The sequence below is a fragment of the Montipora capricornis genome, chromosome 2 (assembly GCF_036669925.1).
Source record: "Montipora capricornis isolate CH-2021 chromosome 2, ASM3666992v2, whole genome shotgun sequence".
In the NCBI taxonomy this organism is placed as follows: Eukaryota; Metazoa; Cnidaria; class Anthozoa; order Scleractinia; family Acroporidae; genus Montipora; species Montipora capricornis.
In genome coordinates, this window is record NC_090884.1 from 59,451,622 (window position 1) to 59,471,621 (window position 20,000).

The 20,000-nt window shown below is 39.8% G+C and overlaps 1 protein-coding gene across 1 annotated transcript in view; it reads right to left on the reverse strand.

Annotated features, from left to right (window-relative positions):
* The window catches only part of LOC138037577 (short transient receptor potential channel 4-like), an 18,944-nt gene extending 3,864 nt beyond the window's left edge, over positions 1–15,080 (reverse strand). The window contains exons 1-6 of the mRNA XM_068883484.1: positions 14,067–15,080; positions 9,956–10,253; positions 8,214–8,724; positions 7,392–7,587; positions 5,975–6,139; positions 1,845–1,910 (exon numbers count right to left, since the gene is read on the reverse strand). Coding sequence (XP_068739585.1) covers positions 1,845–1,910; positions 5,975–6,139; positions 7,392–7,587; positions 8,214–8,724; positions 9,956–10,253; positions 14,067–15,080 — 2,250 coding nt within the window. The remainder of the gene's footprint in view (positions 1–1,844; positions 1,911–5,974; positions 6,140–7,391; positions 7,588–8,213; positions 8,725–9,955; positions 10,254–14,066) is intronic.
* Between the last annotated feature and the right edge of the window lie 4,920 nt (positions 15,081–20,000).

The window sequence follows — 20,000 nt, forward strand, 5'->3', positions numbered from 1 at the left end:
GCACTTGAATTATGTAAGCAAAATTAATGTATTAGATCGCCTTGTTCACAGTTTTTTTGTATTTTCTTGATCGTCAAGCTTCTCTTGTTTATTCAATGGGGTAGTGACTCGGTAGAGAGAGGTTTTGCTTCTTTGGCCTTTACACACTTATAAATAAAAGATCTTATGATACGTACTTTTTATCCCCTCCTGTTTACTATGGTTTTATTCATAATGATAATAGGACTGAGTGGAGTGCAATTCTGGGAGTAACTGGGCGAATAATTTTAAAATAGCACGAGCCCTATTTGAGATTTCGAGCACGATTACCCCCTGCATTGTACGCCGGGGAACACGAAGTCCTGTTATCAACTATTACAAAATACGAGAAGACGGCAGTGATAAAATGTTTATCGCTTAATCAGCCCAATTTTTTTTGTTTAGTTAGTTCCTTTTTAATAGCTGGAGTACAACTGTCCAGCTATAAGGTGTCCAATCACTGTCCTCAGCTGGAGGGACGAGTGTCCAAGTTGTCCACAGTGCTGTTCATAACCAATCAGATTAGAGAATTTTATAATAGCTACGATTAAGGCCCGGCCGAACGCTCGCAACATTTCAAGCCAAGAGCTGCAACATTGTTGCATGATGTTCCAACATGTGTTGAACGGGATGGTCAAACGCTGGCACCATTCAATGCAAGATCTTGCAACATTGTTGCATGATGTTCCGACATGTGTTGAACGGGCCAAACGCGCGCAACATTCTCAACATTTTCAAGGCAACATGTCAATGTTTAAGTGCCCCAGGCCCCTGGCGCGCAACAAGGGGACCTAGCGCGCATGCCCTAGTGCAGCGATGTTGTGTGTACTACAACATCATGCAACATCCAAATTGTTACACGAAAGATTTGACGATTTTCAAATTTGTGGGAGGCGAGGTGTCCTCATGGTTAGTGTGCTTGACTCCGGAGCGAATGGTCCGGGTTCGAGTCCTGGGGCCCGTTTCTCGAAAGTCCCGAAAACTCTTCGGGCCCGAAAAGCCACCTGCGAAATTGTCAGCTGCTTGTTTTGGAAAGCCGATCTTTTAGCATGCTTTCAAGGTACCAAAAAGAAAATTAGCTGTGAAGTTTGACGAATTAAATGCTCTCCGTTCTTGAGTTACAAAAGGAATTGTGACACCCGAAAATGGCCCGTAAAGTTTCGGGACTTTCGAGAAACGGCTCCCTGGCCAGGGACATTGTGTTGTGTTCTTGAGCAAGACACTTTACTCTCACGGTGCCTCTCTCCACCCAGGTGTATAAATGGGTACCGGCAAAATGCTGGGGGTAACCCTGCAATGGACTGGCATCCCATCCTGGGGGCAGTAGAAATATTCCTAGTCGCTTCATGCCATGGAAACCGGATAGAGCTCGAATGCAGACTTTACCAAATTTGATCCAACAACATCCAACATGTTGCAACATATCGCAACACAGTGCCCAAACGTATGCAGCATGTTGTGCCCAACAATGTTCCAAGAAGTTGCGTTGAAATGTTGCGAGCGTTTGGCCTTTAAAATTGTAAAATTGTGTTGGATGATTGGGAAGGTCAGATTGGGAAAACAACAACTGAGAGCCGACCATGATAAATATCGCTTTTGTTTCACCCTCCGACACTTTCGGCTCCGACCTCCAGTCCCGATAATGGAAACATTTAAAAGGAAATAAAGAAATATATCTGGCATGTACATTTTGGCAGTATCGCCCATAGGTAAGAGCGACTAACTTGAGTGATTGATAGCATAGTCTTGATATCGTGTTTTCGAACACTCCTCAGAGTAGGTTAAGAATTCGCTTTAATTTTAGAGACACGTTTTTGTATACTTACTCTTTTAATATTTGTCGTTATTCTCGTAGTAGTTTCCTTCGATTTGTTGTATCCAAGACCGTCACACTGAAACAGAGCGAGAAGGAGCAATTATCACATAACTTACGATAATAAATCGCCATTTAATAATTGAGGGGTTCAAGAAATTTTCGAGCGGTTGGATAGCTCCCTACAGCGTTAACAAATATTGCTTGATTTTCATCTGCAAAAGAGGCATTGAAGGTCGTATCTCATCACTTACAACCTCTGCGGGGAAATTGCAATTTGCAACAGCTATAGACAAGAATTGGAGACCTTTCTTAAAAACTACGAGAAACAAGGCTAACAAAAATAGGGGAAATACTTATGGAAAAGTATGAACTCAAAACTCTTTACAGGAATCTTAATTTATGAAGTTCCATATGTTTAAACTGAAGAATGGACCTGAAAGGAAAATTGGAATGATCATCCATGTCAATTGAGCAACAAGGAAGGAAGGCTCAGTAAACGAACCCAGGACGGTGCGATTACGCTGCACTTGCTCCGCCAACTGAGCTATCAATCCAGCTGGGTACTGGTTAATTTTGAGTTACCTCAAGTTGTCTCCTGTAAGACATATATTGTGTATTCAGCATGTTGTATGCTTACGAAATGAGGGCCCTTATAAGGGAATCTTTGATGACGTAATTGTTAAAATTTTATTTCATTAACATCCGAGTTTGCTCACAGAAAACATTATGCTATTTACAAATTGACTTCAAAAGGTCAAAAAACTTGCAAACGTAGTTAAATCTCCAGTCTTAGGCCTGTTCATTTATTAGCCATCAAAATGAACCCATATACCTGACCTGGCCCCAGTTGTTCGAAGGGTGGATAGCTCTATCCACTGGCTATAATTCACTATTCAGTGGATAACTCAATGGGTTTTGCTAGTAGTTATCCGCTGAATAGTGATTTATCCGGTGTAAAGTTTCGAATTTTTAAAGTATCATTGCTCAGAGATTATCTAGATCCTTTGTGCAGATTATATATGCAAGAAAAATGATGAGACGGTAAATCACGTACTAAGTGAATGTCCAAAGATAGCCCAGACGGAATACAAGCGCCGTCATGACAACGTGACCCAAGGTATCCATTGGGACCTTTGCAAGCACTATGGGTTGACTGTGGAGATAAGTGGTATGAGTACTCCCCAGAACCAGTGGTGGAAAATTAAACACAAATGTAAAAATGGAAGGATGACTCTATTATGGGAAATGCTTTGAATGGTTAAAGAGCTGGAACTCTTGTCCCTTACACGTCATAGCCGGTATAGTTTACATGAACTTTACGAACAATTGCTACCAACCAGGACGTACTATAGGAAAAAAGATCGGTTCCATAGTAGAAGATGATCTGAGGTGTAAACTGTGCATGAAAGATCTCGAAAGTGTTTCAAATATCTTAGCCGGCTGCTCTGCTTTGACACAGACGAAGTGCGTATGGAGACACAACTCAGCACTCAAGATTCTGTTCTTGGAGATGCTTAAAAGAATTTGGCCAAGTTGACAGAATGCCAGGGTTATCAAGCATATTGGAATGTCCCCGTGTACGCGGAAGTCACTGAAGTACGTGCTAACAGGATAGATGCCCGCATCATTAACCACAAAGACAAGAAGATGACAACACTGGAAATGAGCTGCCCATGGACTGAAGGAAAGCAAGCAGCAAGAAAGAGGCGGAAAAGACCCACAAGTATGGCCCTATCAGACATGATTTAAAAAAGCAATTCAAAGGATACAAGGTGGAACAGTTTAATATCATTATGGACGTTCTTGATGGATGTTCCATAGAGTTGGAAGAAAAGATGAGCAAGTTGGTGGGAAGGAAAGGCAGTCAAGTGCTCGTAAAAATGCAGAAAGCTGTAATTCCATTGACATTGAACATTGTGTGTACTTTCAAAACACTTTTGTAGTCGTGTAAACCATTGATTAACTTAATTGGAACTATCAAATTAGATTACCATATCATAATTCTTAGAGACTTTGAGGAAACCTAAAGACACTAGACTAAGCAATTGTTACCAATTAGAGTATTTTATATTATAGTATCTACTTATTATTAGGGAGCTTTAGCAACGACGACGGGAACGGCAACGAGAACGTCATCTCAAAACATGAATTCCCATTATTGTAATAACTTCAAGACTATTCAAAGCTTTTTAACATGATAATGGTGTGGCAGTCCCTCAAGAATGAAACCGATATGAGTGAAGGTTAATTTGGGGGAGAAAATGAAAATTTATCCTCAAGTCACTGACGTCCTCCATAAAACCTCAAATTTGGCTATTTCACGTTGTTGTTTTGCTGACGAAGGCAACGAAATGGACATAAATGAAAAACGCACGTGCAGAGCGTGCAAAGATATTGTTTTTGCCAACTAAATATGCAAATTTGTGACGTTCTCGTTGTCGTCGCCGTTATCGTTGCTAAAGCTCCCTATTAATACACTGACATCTTTTAAGTTCAGTGGAAAGAAAATTTAGAAAAAGGATTCTTAGCTATCTTAATATTGATATTTTCTTGTATTTATGTTCTTTTTCTTTTATAATCTAGATATATTGTGGAAATTAGTTAGCCAACATGGGCTCTAGGTTGCGTTTTCGCCCTTGTGTGCCATTTTAATGTTAAGCAAATGGAAGTTTTAACACTGCTGTAATAATAATAATAATAATAATAATAACAATAACAATAACAATAACAATAACAATAACAATAACAATAATAATGATAATAATGATGATAATGATGATGATGGTGATAATAATAATAATAATAATAATAATAATAATAATAATAATAACATACTTAGTAATTAGTCTTTAGAGCGGTTTTCAATTGAGTGTCGAAAGTAATTAGAGAATTACTTTGGTTTGGCATTACTTCACTCAGTGATTGGTTCAAAGTTCTCGCGCTACGTTTTCAACCAATCAGAAGTGAAACCAAAACCAATCGTGGCTTGCGCGTGCACATTTTCCAGCGCTTTGTGTCGGCTACGTGTAATTACTTCGAGCTTTGATTAGTTTACTGGATTGTCTCACGTCCTTTTTGATTGGTCAAAGTAATTACTTTGGTTTTGGTTTTACGACACTCATGTGAAAACCGCTCTAGTTTCTTTAACTTTATTTCTTAGTACTCTAATTATTTTAATGTTGGCACTTCCTAGGACCTATGTACACTGAGCTACGTACGACTCCCCAGTCGTATTAATAGGGAGCTTTAGCTACGACAACGGCGACGGCAACGAGAACGTTACAAATTTGCATATTTAGTGGACAAAAACAATAGCTTTGCACGCTCTGCACGTACCTTTTTCATTTTTGTCCATTTCTTTGCCGTCGTCAGCAAAACAACAACGTGAAATAACCAAGTTTGAGGTGTTATGGAGAACGTCAGCACTTGGACATAAATTTTTATTTTTCTCCCCTAAATTAAGCGACGCTCGTAACGGTTTCATTCCTGAGGGACTGCTACACCTTTGTCATATCAAAAAGCATGGAACAATCGCGAAGTGATCGCAATAGCGTGAATTTATGTTTTTACATGACGTTCTCGCTGCCGTTCCCATCGTCGTTGCTAAAGCTCTCTAATAGGGAGCTTACGAAACGAGGACGACGACGGCAACGACGACTTCATTTAAAAATACAAGTTCGCCTTATCCATATCACTACAAAGCTATTTCATGTCGTTTCGCCTTAAAAATGTGTAGCAACTGTCGAGGAATGAAAATGGTATGAGTGGGTTGAAAGCTTAGAGAGAAAACTGAAAATTAATCGTCATGTGCTAACGTCCTCCACAGAACCTTGAATTTGGTCATTTCACGTCGTCATTTAGGAGATGACGGCAAAGAGATGTACCAAAATGTAAAACGCACGTGCAGAGCGTGCGCGTGCAGAGCCATTGTTTTTGCTCACTAAACCTATTGTTTTGTAGCGTCGTCGTTGCCGTCGGCGTCGTCGTTTCGTAAGCTCCCTAATAACTTAGGAGACATCCTTATGTTACAACTGTCAAATAATAACAACGAGCGCTTTCAATAATCTTTACCTTAATATTGGAAAGCGATAGGCAACAAATGTAAACAAAAATTGCCCTATACCAGGAGCCTATTCTTACCCTCACTTCGTTAATGCACCAGCATCGTTTCGCAAGCCACTGTATACAGGATGCAGCTTTGTCCACGGGAATGAGGTTAAATGGAGGAGGCAAAGGACTGACCTCACTAACATAATACATCCAGATACGGGTTCTTGCGAACTTCCACTTCATATCTTTTTCTTCCTAAAAGAACAAAAATTGTCAAAGTGTTAGCTGTGCCAAGTGATCATGAAGCAAAAGAGAGGCACTAAGAGCCAACCTTTCTGATGGGTGCAATGATTATGAGCAGGAGACCTGAATAGGAAGAATTTGCCTACGTTTTACAAAGTACAATCCTCTTCCATTTTAGTAGTGATTTAGTATCACGTTCACTGCAATCAACAGGCTGACACTGGCCTGTTAGCCACAAATATTGAGTAACTTCTTAAAGGAGAGAAAAGAAAAAGATAATTTCCATGCGTTCATGGCAAGTGTTTTTGCCGTCTTCAAGGGGAAGACAGAAGCGCACCGTCCACCTGAGGTTTGTCAGTTAAATTACTTTTACGAGTTATCGACGTTAAATATGCTTGTTTGTTTTGCTTTGCTAAGCAAAATCCTCTTATCGCCATTGAGGACATTAGACACTTTAGTTAAGCAGTTAAGAAGGCTACGGCAACAGACGCCACAAAAATGATATTTTGACTAAGAGGAAGAATACCAGTGCTTCACGAGCGCCATACATTTTGGTACATTTCTTCGTCGAACTGTGCAAAATACCAATGACAACAACCAAATGTAAGCTCAAAAATGAAAATCTTTTGTTCTCTGTACTTGTCTCAAAGCGTTTGAGCCAATTTAGTTCAGTTAGAGGATATTTCGTTCACATTAGGTGGGCTAACACACACCATGGCAAATGCCATTTCCCATTGTAAGTTATCCCGCGGTGCCTCACACTTGGGCTTTAGAATACCGTGTTAATCAGCGGTCACAGTTTACAAAGATACCTTACCGATGTAATAAAAAAATGTCACGAAATTCGTTGGCGGGAAATTTAATCAGCATCGTGATTGGCTCTTGTACTTCGGGCATCAAAACACCCTTCCAACTTACCACGTGAAATGTCATGAGCGCTTCGTCTGATTTTTTTGACGTATCCATGGAAATTTACCACGGGAACTTTACGTTGGGAAATGTCGGTCACACGCACTAAATGTAGTTTCCCGTGCTAATAGGGTCATTTACCGCGCTAAAAGTGCCCCGTGTAACCGCACCGATTGTTAGTTGTTCGTTGCCGTAGTCGTGATAGCTGCCAAAAATTCCGTACTAATACATAGCCTTTTTACTCCTTAAAGTGAAAAAACTCAGAGCTACGTAGATTGGAGACTGCCTAAAGTTTTGATCTTGGGACATTAGTTAAACTGTCGAAACGGTTAACTTATCTTTGCGTTAAACTTACCGCAACTTTTTGGTACGAGTTATTGAGCATAGCAATCAGTAAGTTTAGCGCAACCAGCACGGAAGCGACGCTATATCCAGCAAAAAGAAGCATTCCTGTGACTTCGGTGATTTCTGCGTTTTTGTTGGTTTCGAAATCTGTAAACGTTACATGCCCAAACAGTGCCCAAAACAGTGTGGATAGCGTTCCTTCAAACCTATGACGGCAAGGGAAACAGTGAATGGCGTCAAGCGAACTATATTTCAGCCTTTAAAACAAAAATTCATTAAAAAAAAAAAAAAAAAAAAAAACTAAGGGAGGATGTTCCCGTCATTAATCATGACAATGGATATAAAGATGTCAACTTGTTCCTTTTTGTTGTTGGAGCAAATGGCTATCTTAAAATCTGATTAACGAAACAAATACTGCTGTGAGATTGTGGACTAATTTTAATATAGCAAACGCTTATCAACAAAGAAGACATTGGTTACGATCTGCTTCTTTGGGAACCAGCACAAATGGGTGAGTGTGTTGGTTGTCGATGAGGCTGTAAATACATCGAACAACTAAAGAACGATCTTTAATTCTCGTCTTCGGAAAACACCCAAAACACCCTGGTAAAGTCTAGTCACGTTTGTCCGCGACAATTAAGGAAGATATGGGGATCCTGTTGTTTTAATGGAGTCAACATTCGCAGCTACGTAACACACCCTCTTCATCGCTTGCTTGCTATGATAGGACGCACGTGACTACATCATACCCGGGTGTCTTCCCTGGGGACTAGGTTAAGCGATGATCAAATTGCCGGATAATGAGGTAACGTTTCATTTGTCCAATACTTACTTTTGAAAGGTATGAATTTCGGTGCCGTTTTTAAGTTCTGTTATGTGGTGTGAGGTGTGCACATACTGCGAGTAAAGTTTCCTCATGGCAAGAGCGAACGCACCAACATTGAGCGCAAAAAGTGCAAGAAACCTTAAAATATCCTTGACCATCATCATTAACGATAAATGAAGAGGTCCTAGGACAGAGTTCACTTGAAAGACATGTGAAGCTTCAAAAAATGTAAGCACCAAGGCCAGTGCGTAGAAACTGTTGGACAGTAATAAGAGACGGTACGGACCAAGGGAAGTGCTTCCCTGTAGATCGCGTACATGAACAGTCCATCCTCCGGAATCCGAGACTGCGCATGCATAGCCAACGATCCAAAGGCCAGCGGCGAGGATGTAGAATGCAATCATGGGTATAATTGCCAGGTGCCACCACTCGCCCAGATATCTGTCCACGCCTTGGTTTTTAACGTGTTTGATCTCCTGAACAGTTATACCAAACACCCAAATACCTACCAAAACAGCTGCAAAAAGCAAATAGGACAAAAGCAAATCAAAAAGAGATGTAAGAAAGTACAATGATCAAGCGCCAACATTAGCAGCGACAATTGCTTGGTCCCGAAAGCAATAGAAGACCTTAGATTGCTAGCTGGAGAAATGGAAGCGTTTGCCTAGCAAGAGGTTTTATCACTATCCCTCACTCCAGTAAACGTGATTATGGAAATGAGTGACGCCAGTCCAAGGCTCGTGATTTTTTAGGGCTCAAGTTTGGCTGAACAATTCTCTTCGCGCAAGACGATCTCACCCTTTCAAACGTGGTTGATTTTATAATTAAACGGTAGATCATTGCAGGCAGAATGTACCTTGTTGTTTTTCATTCCATCACTGTTTGAAATAATTTTAATTAAATGATCTAGGGAAAACTTACAGTGTGCATGATTTCAGCCGACAACAATATAATCAAGTAACTCGACGGGAAACTGCTCCCTGCTGAAATTCAGTGCTACCTTTTAGATCTGGTCCTGGCGTTTTAGCTCTTATCAAATTCGTTTTTTAATCTGAGAGTATCTTTCTAATGAATGTTTACTACACTTGTTGATAAATCTCACGGTACAAGGCATTAAGCCAGTCCGCGGAAATGAGAGCAAAATTATTTGTTCATGCTTTTTCAAGGGCTCATCAGCTTGGTTCAGTTTTCTATTCAGAATTATGACTGGCGTAAAATATTACTTTGGTTTAAGTTTTCAAATATGATCGAGAATGCGTATAGTTAGTTCCCTTGCTGCTCTTTCCCATTACAGCACCACTTGTATCTAGAATACAGACAAGAAACGTCACAAGGTGACCCGACTAAATCCAGGAAGACTCCCAATTAAACTGCGCAATGGCTGTAATGATTTGATTCAGTAGACATTTTAAAAGCCTCCGGCATATCGTTTCCCATTAGAATTTAAAAAATTCAGGATTTTTAGAAGTTTTAGCTTTAAGCCCGATTTAAATACCAGAAACGATTATTTTTATGGCTTTTATAAATTTGTATGCAAGAAGTTAATTTTGAACATTTGTCCCCAAAATAGGTTATTCAATCAACGTCGCAAAGCCGTGAAGTGTTCTCTTAACTATGCTCCTAAAGTAAAGATTAGTGATGGAACACTGGAACACTTAATTTGTTGCGCATCTTACTACCTGCTTTCCTGGACAGAAGAGTTAGTTAAGCGCACTCAACTGAAAACTACTCAAGTCTTTACGACATACTTAGAGGCGATATCCGTAGAAATGAATCGAATTTATCCTGAAAGGCAGACATCGTAACCAAAGCCAGCAACCACATGGTAGAAGAGATTTGACCCAAGAGTTTGTAGAGCGGCATCTCAAGCTTCTTTGTCACTCGATTGGAAGGAGTTAGTATGTATCCCACCATGCACAGCGGCATCAATACAGAATACAGCAACGCCAGGAAAAACTTTTTGAGGGGAGAGAAGTGATTCCATCGATATGTGCCCCTGTACACAACTGAGTTTAACATGACTTGACTGTATGGATGAGCACAGAACTGAAAACAAAATGATGACAACTAAATTGAAAGACTAGGCTTAGATATTTGCGCCCTTTGGTCCCTGTGTCTTTGGCAGACTAACTAGTACCATGGATTTCTTTTTTGGTCATGAAAATTTGGTGTTATATCAAGAACACACCTTTTAAGCTGATGATAGTTTCCGTTCTAAATACCTGTCTGACTGACATTTCATTGAAATTGTGAGGAGAATTTACGCAACAATCACTCCTGGAAGTTAAAGGGTTAAAGTGCCCCTGTGACCAAAGAATCAATTCATATTTTTGTTTGGATTTCAGAACTACGTGAACTAAACACTAAGCGACTAATGTTTTAAGCCTTGATTTCAAAGACACCTGTTTATATTAACTTCAATTTTCTTATTTAATGGTCCGGCGTTACTAACATTTCGAGAGAGCTGGCTTGAGGAAAAATGACGTCAATGGCTCACTAAAGGCTCACTAAAAGCCCTATTTTGTACCTAGTCTTCATTTTACACTCAGTCTGCAGGCTGCACTTTATAGTGACGGGCCGAAATTCGTATGTTCGAGCAAGCTTATCAAACCGCTTTTCTAAGTCCTATCTGGCCAAAAAGAACCAAAACTGTCTCAAACATTGCTTACAAGGGCATTCGTTAGAGATATATGTACTGCAATCCAATATAAACTTCTACGGCGTCGAGAGTTCCGTAGACTTTCGAAAAGTCCTTCGTCTCATACGGGTCTCATTTAGGACTTTTCATATTTGATTGGTGCCAATTTTAGCGACCCAAAAACGTGATGGATGAAGCTGCTAAGACCACAGGATATTCCGAATTGCGCGACTATCAGGGGAAAAGAATTCAGGCATATCTGTTTCACAGAGATGTGTTTGTGTCTGCTCCAACCGAAGCTGGGGAAAGTCTCACCTTTGAACTAGCCCTGTTATCCCTGCCAATATCCCTGAGATATAGGAGTGAAATATTTTTATCCTGGGAGTGCTGGGATTTTTGAAGACGACACGATCATTTCCGAAGATTTCCGAAGACGTCTGAAGTCTTCCGAAGAAGTCCGAAGTTTTCCGAAGACGTCCGAAGTCTTTCGAAGACATATAAAAGCGAGCTCTCTCCCAGTGCTTTTCACTTCAAAGTTCAGAGATTGCGAGGAAGGTATTGTCATTTATTCATTTTACACATGGTTTTCTTTCCTTACATGGGTCTGAGTTAACATATTTTTGGAAATTGTGCCAAGCAAGACGGCAACAACTCACATTTTTCAATCAGGCGTGAGAAATTGACCCGCAAGCGTGAGATAAAAGTTTTCAACCCGCAGGCGTGAGACTCACGGTTAAGGCGTGAGAGTTGGCAGGTATACCCTGTACGCTTTTGATCGCTTACTTGGAGAGGATTGCTATGCTATCGTCTTCGTAATTGTTCCACTGATTTCATTCATGAAAGAGTTGGTCTCTATCCTCAATTGTCGTGGCATTAGAGCGTCATTCGTAGGAGACAACATATTTTAAATCTTATGTATAAACTGGTGTTTGGAAGTCCCGAGCCGATTCTCGACAACTAGCGACACATTTTTCGTCGAATGAAACAAAAAAAAAAAAATTAAAAAAAATAAAATGAAAGTGTCTTCATCAATGAGAGTCATCGCATCGCTAAATAGTAAAATAGCAAGTTTCATTAAGATGTATCTTTTAATCCCGGTCTAGCACGTCACCTACACCTGAAGCCTACCTGATCTTCCATGAGTGAAATCAATAGACCTTTTTGACGATTCGAAGCTTTCCCTTACTTGTTGATCTTTCGAAATAGTGTTTCATTTCTATCAGCACAATTAATGGCACAAAGTGTTGGTCCAAAAATTATCGCTGGAGATCTCCTTTCCACGGGGGGACTCGAGATTGATTTAATAAGGTTTCGTTTTATTTTGTCTTTTTTTGTGATTCCCTTAGCACAAAGTCAACAAATTTCCTCTTTCGATTTCGTAGAAACAACATGTTCGATTGTTTTCGTCGGATTGCGCTATCAAGCGAGGACTTGCGAATGACGTCATCCCCTTTTTGGCGCAAAACGCAAATAAAATCCTTGCAAGCGAGACAAATCGACCTCTCGCGACTTCGTTGCTCGCTCATCCACTTCGCGTCCGAAAAATCACGCTTCGCTCGCCAAAACACTTTCTCCTGGGATTCTCGTAAGGTCGACTTTTGGCAAGCCTTCTAAGAGTTCCGTTATATGTCTGACGAAATGGACAATGATGACAAGAAAACTCGCCAATGATGTCTGCTGTAGGCTTGAATTTATGGCGACGTGGTGTGTGATTGTTGAAATATGCCAGAATCTCTGTCAACACGGAATTGCAAACGTTTTCAGACCTTCTTAGTTTTCTAATGAATTTCACTAAGCGAGGCATGCATTAAGAAGGAAAACAGGTTGGAGTGTTGAATCCAATTTTGTTCCAGGGTTTGGCCAGGGCTTAAGAATGCAATGCGTGTGTATGCTGCAAAATTAATATGCAGCACGGGAGTTTTGGGCTTTCAGACTTTTAAACTCGCGCTTTGCATACATGTATATAATGAGGTGCATTTACACCCTGAAATTTTAAGCAAGTGAGCCTTTGACGTTACTTTTCCCTGGATCCAACCCTCTGAGGTCCAATCGGTCAGTTTTGAACGTGAGTAATGGTGGAATGTGAAATCCAAAACTTACACTCAAAGTAAACGGCTTTCGGATAAAAATCAAAGCTCAAAATTTTGCCAGTCAAGTGTAAAGCAAACACACTTTCAAAATCTGAACAAAAAAATTAACTGATTTTTTGACACTTTACAGAATATGGTCAGCTTAGTTTGTGAGTTCGTGGTAACCCCGTAAAGGATGTGAAGAGACAATCAATTGAGCACTGAACCGGCGTCGAAGGGGTCATATGCCTTGTTACGTTCTCCAGACGATGCCGCTGCAAGAACACAATGCGGTTGTGTTGCCGGTAAAATCTGTTGTCAGGTTGAATCCGTTTTTACCAAGAGTTAAATTGACGATCCTCATTTTACCTAATTGAATACGCAGTCAGATGCGTTGCAATAAGGGTGGCGCAGTCAGGGAATGGTGAGAACACCCGCTCTGTGGCCCGGATTCCATTCCTGGTCCCGGCGTCATGTGTGGGTTGAGAGGTTTTTCTCCGGGTACTCCGGTTTTCCCCTCTCCTCAAAAACCAACACTGCCAAATTCCTATTCGATCCGGAACACGTAACACAACACCGACACGTGTTGAACGAGCTCCTCAGCGCTCTTAAGGTGTTCCGTGGGTAAACAAATGCCATTTCCATTTCCAGAAATCGATGACATGATACGTTACTTAAGAAGATGAGTTGAGATGCGTAAGATTGTGAGAGCTTGATGGAAGGTATAGGTAATTCCAATCATTTCAGGGGGTTGATAGCTGCTTTAAACTAGATAGAGTGCATATTCAACCCACTCCGGCAGGTATTAAATAAGGATCACCAGTTTAACCTAGGTAAAAACGGATTCAATCTCAGCCCGGATTTAACAGAGTAAATTACTGCCCAAGTAATGTTTAAGTGTGCGATGATCTGTCTTGCACAGATCAAACTCGTCTTTGATAAATAAGGAGACCCTGCGTTGCCTTTAAACTGTGTTACATGTTATGCATTGCAAGTAAATAATTATATGACAATCAATTTTTCAGGTTTTAACTATCTAAAGAGAAAGAAATTTACTAGTAAGACCAAACTCGCTCGATTTATCATTTATGGATCAAATTTAAAACAAAAGTTCATTGTTGGTTTATGTAGTATGCGAGCACTTTTACTTACTTTCTTGTTTCGATATTTTATGGCATGGTTAAGAACTCGTATTCTCTGTTCATTATCCGTCAAGTGAACGTCCTCCTTCATCTTATCGAGTTCCGGCATGTCCATAACAGCAGCTATTTCCTCGAGATTTCTGCACTCCTCTAGCAACCGAATTGCAAAATCCTCGGTTTGTGCTGAAAGCTCCATATAATCATCTCGAAATTCTCTTTCATTGCTGGAAAGGTCCTTTAGCTTCTTCTTTAGAGAAATTGAACGCAATAAAGGATCGTTGATCAAATGCTTGCTGCTACTCCTTCGTAATTCCTTTCGTTCTCGGGTTTCGTGAAGAAACGAATGTGCTATATACAATGGGTTGGCTAAAGCGCGATATGTGTTCAGTTTTACCAGTGATTCCCTGAGTCTGATCATTGTTTCTTTCCCATCATTTTGATCGTCAAAATCCCCAGCTTTGTGTAATTGCGGATCTTCCACCTTAAAACCTTTACTGATAAGAAATTCAACAATTTCAGAGTTTCCGATTAACACAGCCAACACAAGTGGCGTCAAGAATTCGTCAAAACTACCCGAAATTCCTTCAATCGTAGTTGCTGTAGCCCTGTCGAGGGTTTTAGGTGCCGTTCCTCTTCGTATATTGGGGTCGTTGGCCACTAAGACCCTCACGCATTGCAAGGAGTTGTTCCGTACTGCTTGAAACAAAGTCGACCCAATTTCGGCTTTATTTCTCAACAATATTTGCATCATTTCGATGGCTTCTTCCTCTACGGCTACTTGCAGGGCTGTTTCACCATTGTAATTTTTGCAGTTGACGTCGACATGTTTGGCATTGATCAGTTCCTTAACGGTTTCTGTTTTACCCCCGCGAACGGCTTCGAAAAATGCCACCTCGTCCACTCTCATCGAACAAGCCGACCCTTCATTGTCGTCGATTATCTCGGGAGCTGAATCTTTGCCGTTAACTGTGACGTTTTCTAGATCCGACTCAATGGAATACGAAGCATTGATTTGGTGTGACATCATGCCAAAAGATGCACCAGCAAAGTCACTGAGGAACTCGTCAGCGCATCGTATTGAAAGCTTCTTTTAACTTGTAAAATTGTTTGTATAAACGTAACTTCCTTTGTGTACCGCTAGCAACAATATTTCAAGTGACCATTTAACTTATCAAGGACATAACCTCTCAACTAAAACAGATTGTAAACAAGGAATGGCCACGCAAGCACATATATTTGCTAAGAAAAATGTTTGATGTTTCACAAACTTCCTTGATTAAGATAGTAAACACGGGTTAACGCTCGACAGAACTGTTATATACACATATATCACGATCCCGTGTGGTTTATAAATTTTCTTGCGCAGGCTGTAGTGCCTGCTATGTCGGCGAAACAAACCGACATCTTGCTACACGTGTTCGTGAACATTTAACATCGGATAAGAACTCGCATATCTTTCAGCACATTAATGGGTCAGAAGCATGCAGATCTTTATGCTCGGAGGAGTGTTTTTCAATCCTTGACACGGCCTCCACGCCTTTTCAACTAAAAATCAAGGAGGCCTTACACATAGGTTGGGAAAAACCCTCATTAAATAAGCAGGTTAATCATGTCAATTTAACACTTTCACTGTAATTTTCCTCGTCCATACCCATTGTCTTCTCATCATTGTATTTTCTATTCACGTTGTTATTTAATCAGTACTTATGCATGTTATTAGCTATCTTTTATATAACACCGACTAGCGGTTTCACTTGTATTCACAACTGACGATGGATGTCGATCATCCGAAACATGTTTTGCAAATTTAAAATTGTGTGTTTCTTTTTGAAAGTTATTTCTTGCTTGCTATTAGTTCGAAAGTTCGGAAACATATATAAGAGATGTAATTAAAATCCATAATTTAAAATTTAAAATGGGTCATTTTTAGGTACTGACCGTCAGTACCCAAAAAAAATGACTGAACTGATAGACTGTTTAAGTTGAGGGTCTGATCTCACTTTTAAAATAGAATTTCTTAAAATTACAAGAATCTTTGAAATAATCCGAAACGCAAAATTTCATAGCACAGCGCCTAAATGACTGGAATGTTGTAAGCATTCGTCAGTTTCAAATAACGCTGATAATTAGTTTTTAAGCCCAGGCAATCATTTTAAAAGCTGATTTACAGAGCAGTATAAGTCCATTTAAGCCCTCATTAAAGTGCCTGTGAAGTAATAAACATATCTTTCGCTTATTTCAAAGAAGGGGTGGCGAATAGTACTTCCAAAATCCTGGCACTCGCAAACTTTTCATCCGATCTCGAAATCTCGACAGTCTTTGCCGAAGAGTCTTCGAGAATCCCACTTTGGAATACCTTCTCTCCTTCGTTCCAGAGATATTCGAGTTTGACGACGTCACAAACTTTACAATTAATGTAATAAATCAGAAAATTGAGAATATCTCCGAAAATATTGGATGGGTGTTGTTCAAACTTGGCAGTGATAATCTACCGCAAGTAAAAACTACGCTGTTTCCATGGCAACCATTTTTGCTGCTGCGTCTATTTATTTTATCCTTTATAAGTTATGCTTCATTAGTTATACTTTTAAGTGAGCACGTCTGTTGCTCTTGTTTGTTGAATAAAGACCATTATTATTAATTACCACTATTATCATTGTCGCAATAAACCCTGTTGACTTTCGATAAGTTTCAAATCTGCCTCTACCTTTTACTTCATAGACACTTTATAAAACGTTCAGTATTCAGTATTTTTATAAGTACCAATGCTACTGACATACGTTTAAAATTGAAATCGCCTGATAGCTTGCGTCGGCGAGGGGAAATTTTGGACTTCCGGGTTACATGCAAGAGCGCCGAATTTGCGTCAATTGAAAGACGACGATATTGCCGTTAATTTCGAAATTTAAAAACCCTGACCTACTACCGCGCACTGCAAGAAAATGAGTAAGAGAAGGAACTTTCAGATTCGTTTCTGAAAAAGCACTGGAGTTTCACAAAAAAGTACCTCAGCTGGAATTGGGAAAAATTGGCAAAAGGGGAATGATAGACAGGCTGTGAAACGAGCAAAGTTTTCTGTTTTTAATTGTTGGTGGGCAAAGTTTTATGAGAGACAATCATTATCAACTGGGCATAACTGTAAAATGTAAGTATTACTAAAAATGGAAGAGAGCTGAAACAGGCGTGGAAATTTTCCGTTTAAATCAATTAATTGACCACGGAAGAGGAAACTTTGTGGTTTTTTAGTGTAGTGTATGTAGCGGTGTGTTTGTACATCGTTGCTAAGGATTTCAAGGCTTTCTGTCGATTTTAATTTCCACTAACCAATGTTAAAAATAGCAACGTGCACTCCCATAAGGTACTGAACTTAATATTGATTGCCTTTCCAGCTCATTACTTTTTTTGTCAAATATCATGCCAAATAGTCATTATGATTTTTCTCTAGTCATCTTAATATAAGTGCTTTGATTTAATTCGCACTTATTTTCAACCTTTGAGAAATTGAAGTTATTTGTCCATCAGTAAAGAGAAGGATAAACGGAAGGACAAATCTCGTGTGATGCTCTTTATGTTGTACTTAAGTGAATGAAATTCATCAGTACTAAAGCTGACGATCCCAAGACACCAGCCAAGAGAAAAAACATTAATATCGTGACAAATTCCACTCTAGGTTTCCCTGTTGGCAGAAGTGTCTTTTTTGCGGAGTTTTCAAGCAAGCAACCGTGGACAATATTCCTGTCGGTGTACGTTGGATCAAACTGGCTTGATCTGATCGACGTAATTATAAATGGAGAAACTTAATATTTTGAGCAAGAGCCGATACAACGTAGATTTGATTTAGTAATTTATTATATTTCGGCTGGCTAGACCAGCCGGGCATTCTTCATTTACAATGAAAATTTAGTTTATATTGGACTGCTTCTGTGTACATATATTTAAGCAATAGCCGAGACTTTTTTCATGTTTCCATAGCCTCATCTAAACACGAGAGGGAGTTGGGAGAATTCGAGACAGTTATGCAGTTAGTTTCGGGCTTCACAAGTTATTCACATCGCTTTTTGCGACAGTTAGTTTCGTATAGTCACAAAGTGACCACACTCATCAGGCAACTTAAGCGAACGACCCTGGTAGTTATTGCTCCCGTTAAGTTGAGCGCTATCAGAAAATACTTCAACTTGAACTTGAACTTCAACTTGTGCAGTAATAGATCACAGATGACGTCAAAATGTGGTAAGAACAACAAAATGTGGCACACGAGGCGATAGCCGAGTGTGTCACTGATGTTCTTACCACATTTTGACGTCTTCTTTGATCTATGACTGAACAGACGCACGGCAACATGGAATCTTTTTGTTTTATGTAATAAAGAATTATTCGCTTAAAAGCTGATGGTGACCTCAATCGTGCGTCTGTCCTCTAGTAGATCATAGGCAAGAACCAATCAAAATGCGAGAATAACTTCGGTTATTATGTAAATATATATATATGTACGTAAAGGCAATCCAATGTAAACTAAACTCTTATTGTACCTGAAGAAGGCTGGTTTGGCCAGTTGAAATATAGTACATTACCGTAAAAGAAATCTACGTTGTATCGGCTCTTGCTCAAAATATTTAGTTTCCTTTCTTGCGTTCGCTCTACGAAATTCACTGTTTTGAGCATGCGCGGTGGTTACTTAGCGACCGAGTCCTCACGTGATACATCACTTGTTGTGCGGGCTCACTTAACAACAACATAATAGACCATATTCGTATTCTCAGTATTGGACTGGAACTAGCTTGAAATGGAAGCTAATGCGGGGGAATATACATTAAAAAGTATTTGCATTTGAAAAGATCCCCCGCATTAGCCTCCATTTCACGCTAGTTCCAGTCCAATACTGAGAATACGAATATGGTCTATTACTGTAATGGAATGTGCGTGACACAGTGGGCTCAAGTCACAGTCAGCAAACATATCATGGGGCATGTGGTTTGAATAGTACGGTGCCCAGTAAGGGACATGCGATGCATGATATATTTTGTAACTAGCACTGTCACTTAATTATCTAGCACTGTCGCTTAATTATCTAGCACTGCTACTTACTACCTAGCACTGCCACTTACTATCTAGCACTGCTACTTACTATCTAGCACATAAAAGCTAACCTTAGGCCTAATTAGGCCTAGATAATAAGTAGCAGTGCTAGATAAATAAGTGACAGTGCCAGATAATAAGTAGCAGTGCTAGATAATTAAGTGACAGTGCTAGATAATAAGTAGCAGTGCTAGATAAGTAAGTGACAGTGCCAGATAATAAGTGACAGTGCTAGATAATAAGTGACACTGCCAGATAAATAAGTGACAGTGCCAGATAATAAGTAGCAGTGCTAGATAATTAAGTGACAGTGCTAGATAATAAGTAGCAGTGCTAGATAAGTAAGTGACAGTGCCAGATAATAAGTGACAGTGCTAGATAGTAAGTGACACTGCCAGATAAATAAGTGACAGTGCTAGATAAGTAGAGTTTTTGGATTTGATGTCCCTTATAAGGCACCGTAGAATAGTGAAGTCCAAGGTCGTGGACGGTGGCTGGATCAAAGCAAGTTCCGACCCATGCCAGAGGTCTTTCTTCCCGTAGTCGTCAGCATAACGATCGCCAAAAGAGACTTCTGCTAGCAGGGAAACCCTTGGTAGGATAAAAACTCTTACTTCTTCAAAAATGAGACTAATCGACTACAGTACCGTCAAAATATCTCAAAAAAGAATTTTAAAAGAAGGCCTCTAATTTTTTAAATCTGTATTTCGTTTTTATTGAGTGCCTGATTTTCTTTTTTCAGTTGTGAAAGTGAAATTTTAGCGCTACACGTTAAAATATCTTTGCTCGCGTCAAACAGTCGGCACAATTTCCTCAAAGTTGACAACATTTTAAGGAGGGTTTCCGACAATAGTCCATTTCCGAATTG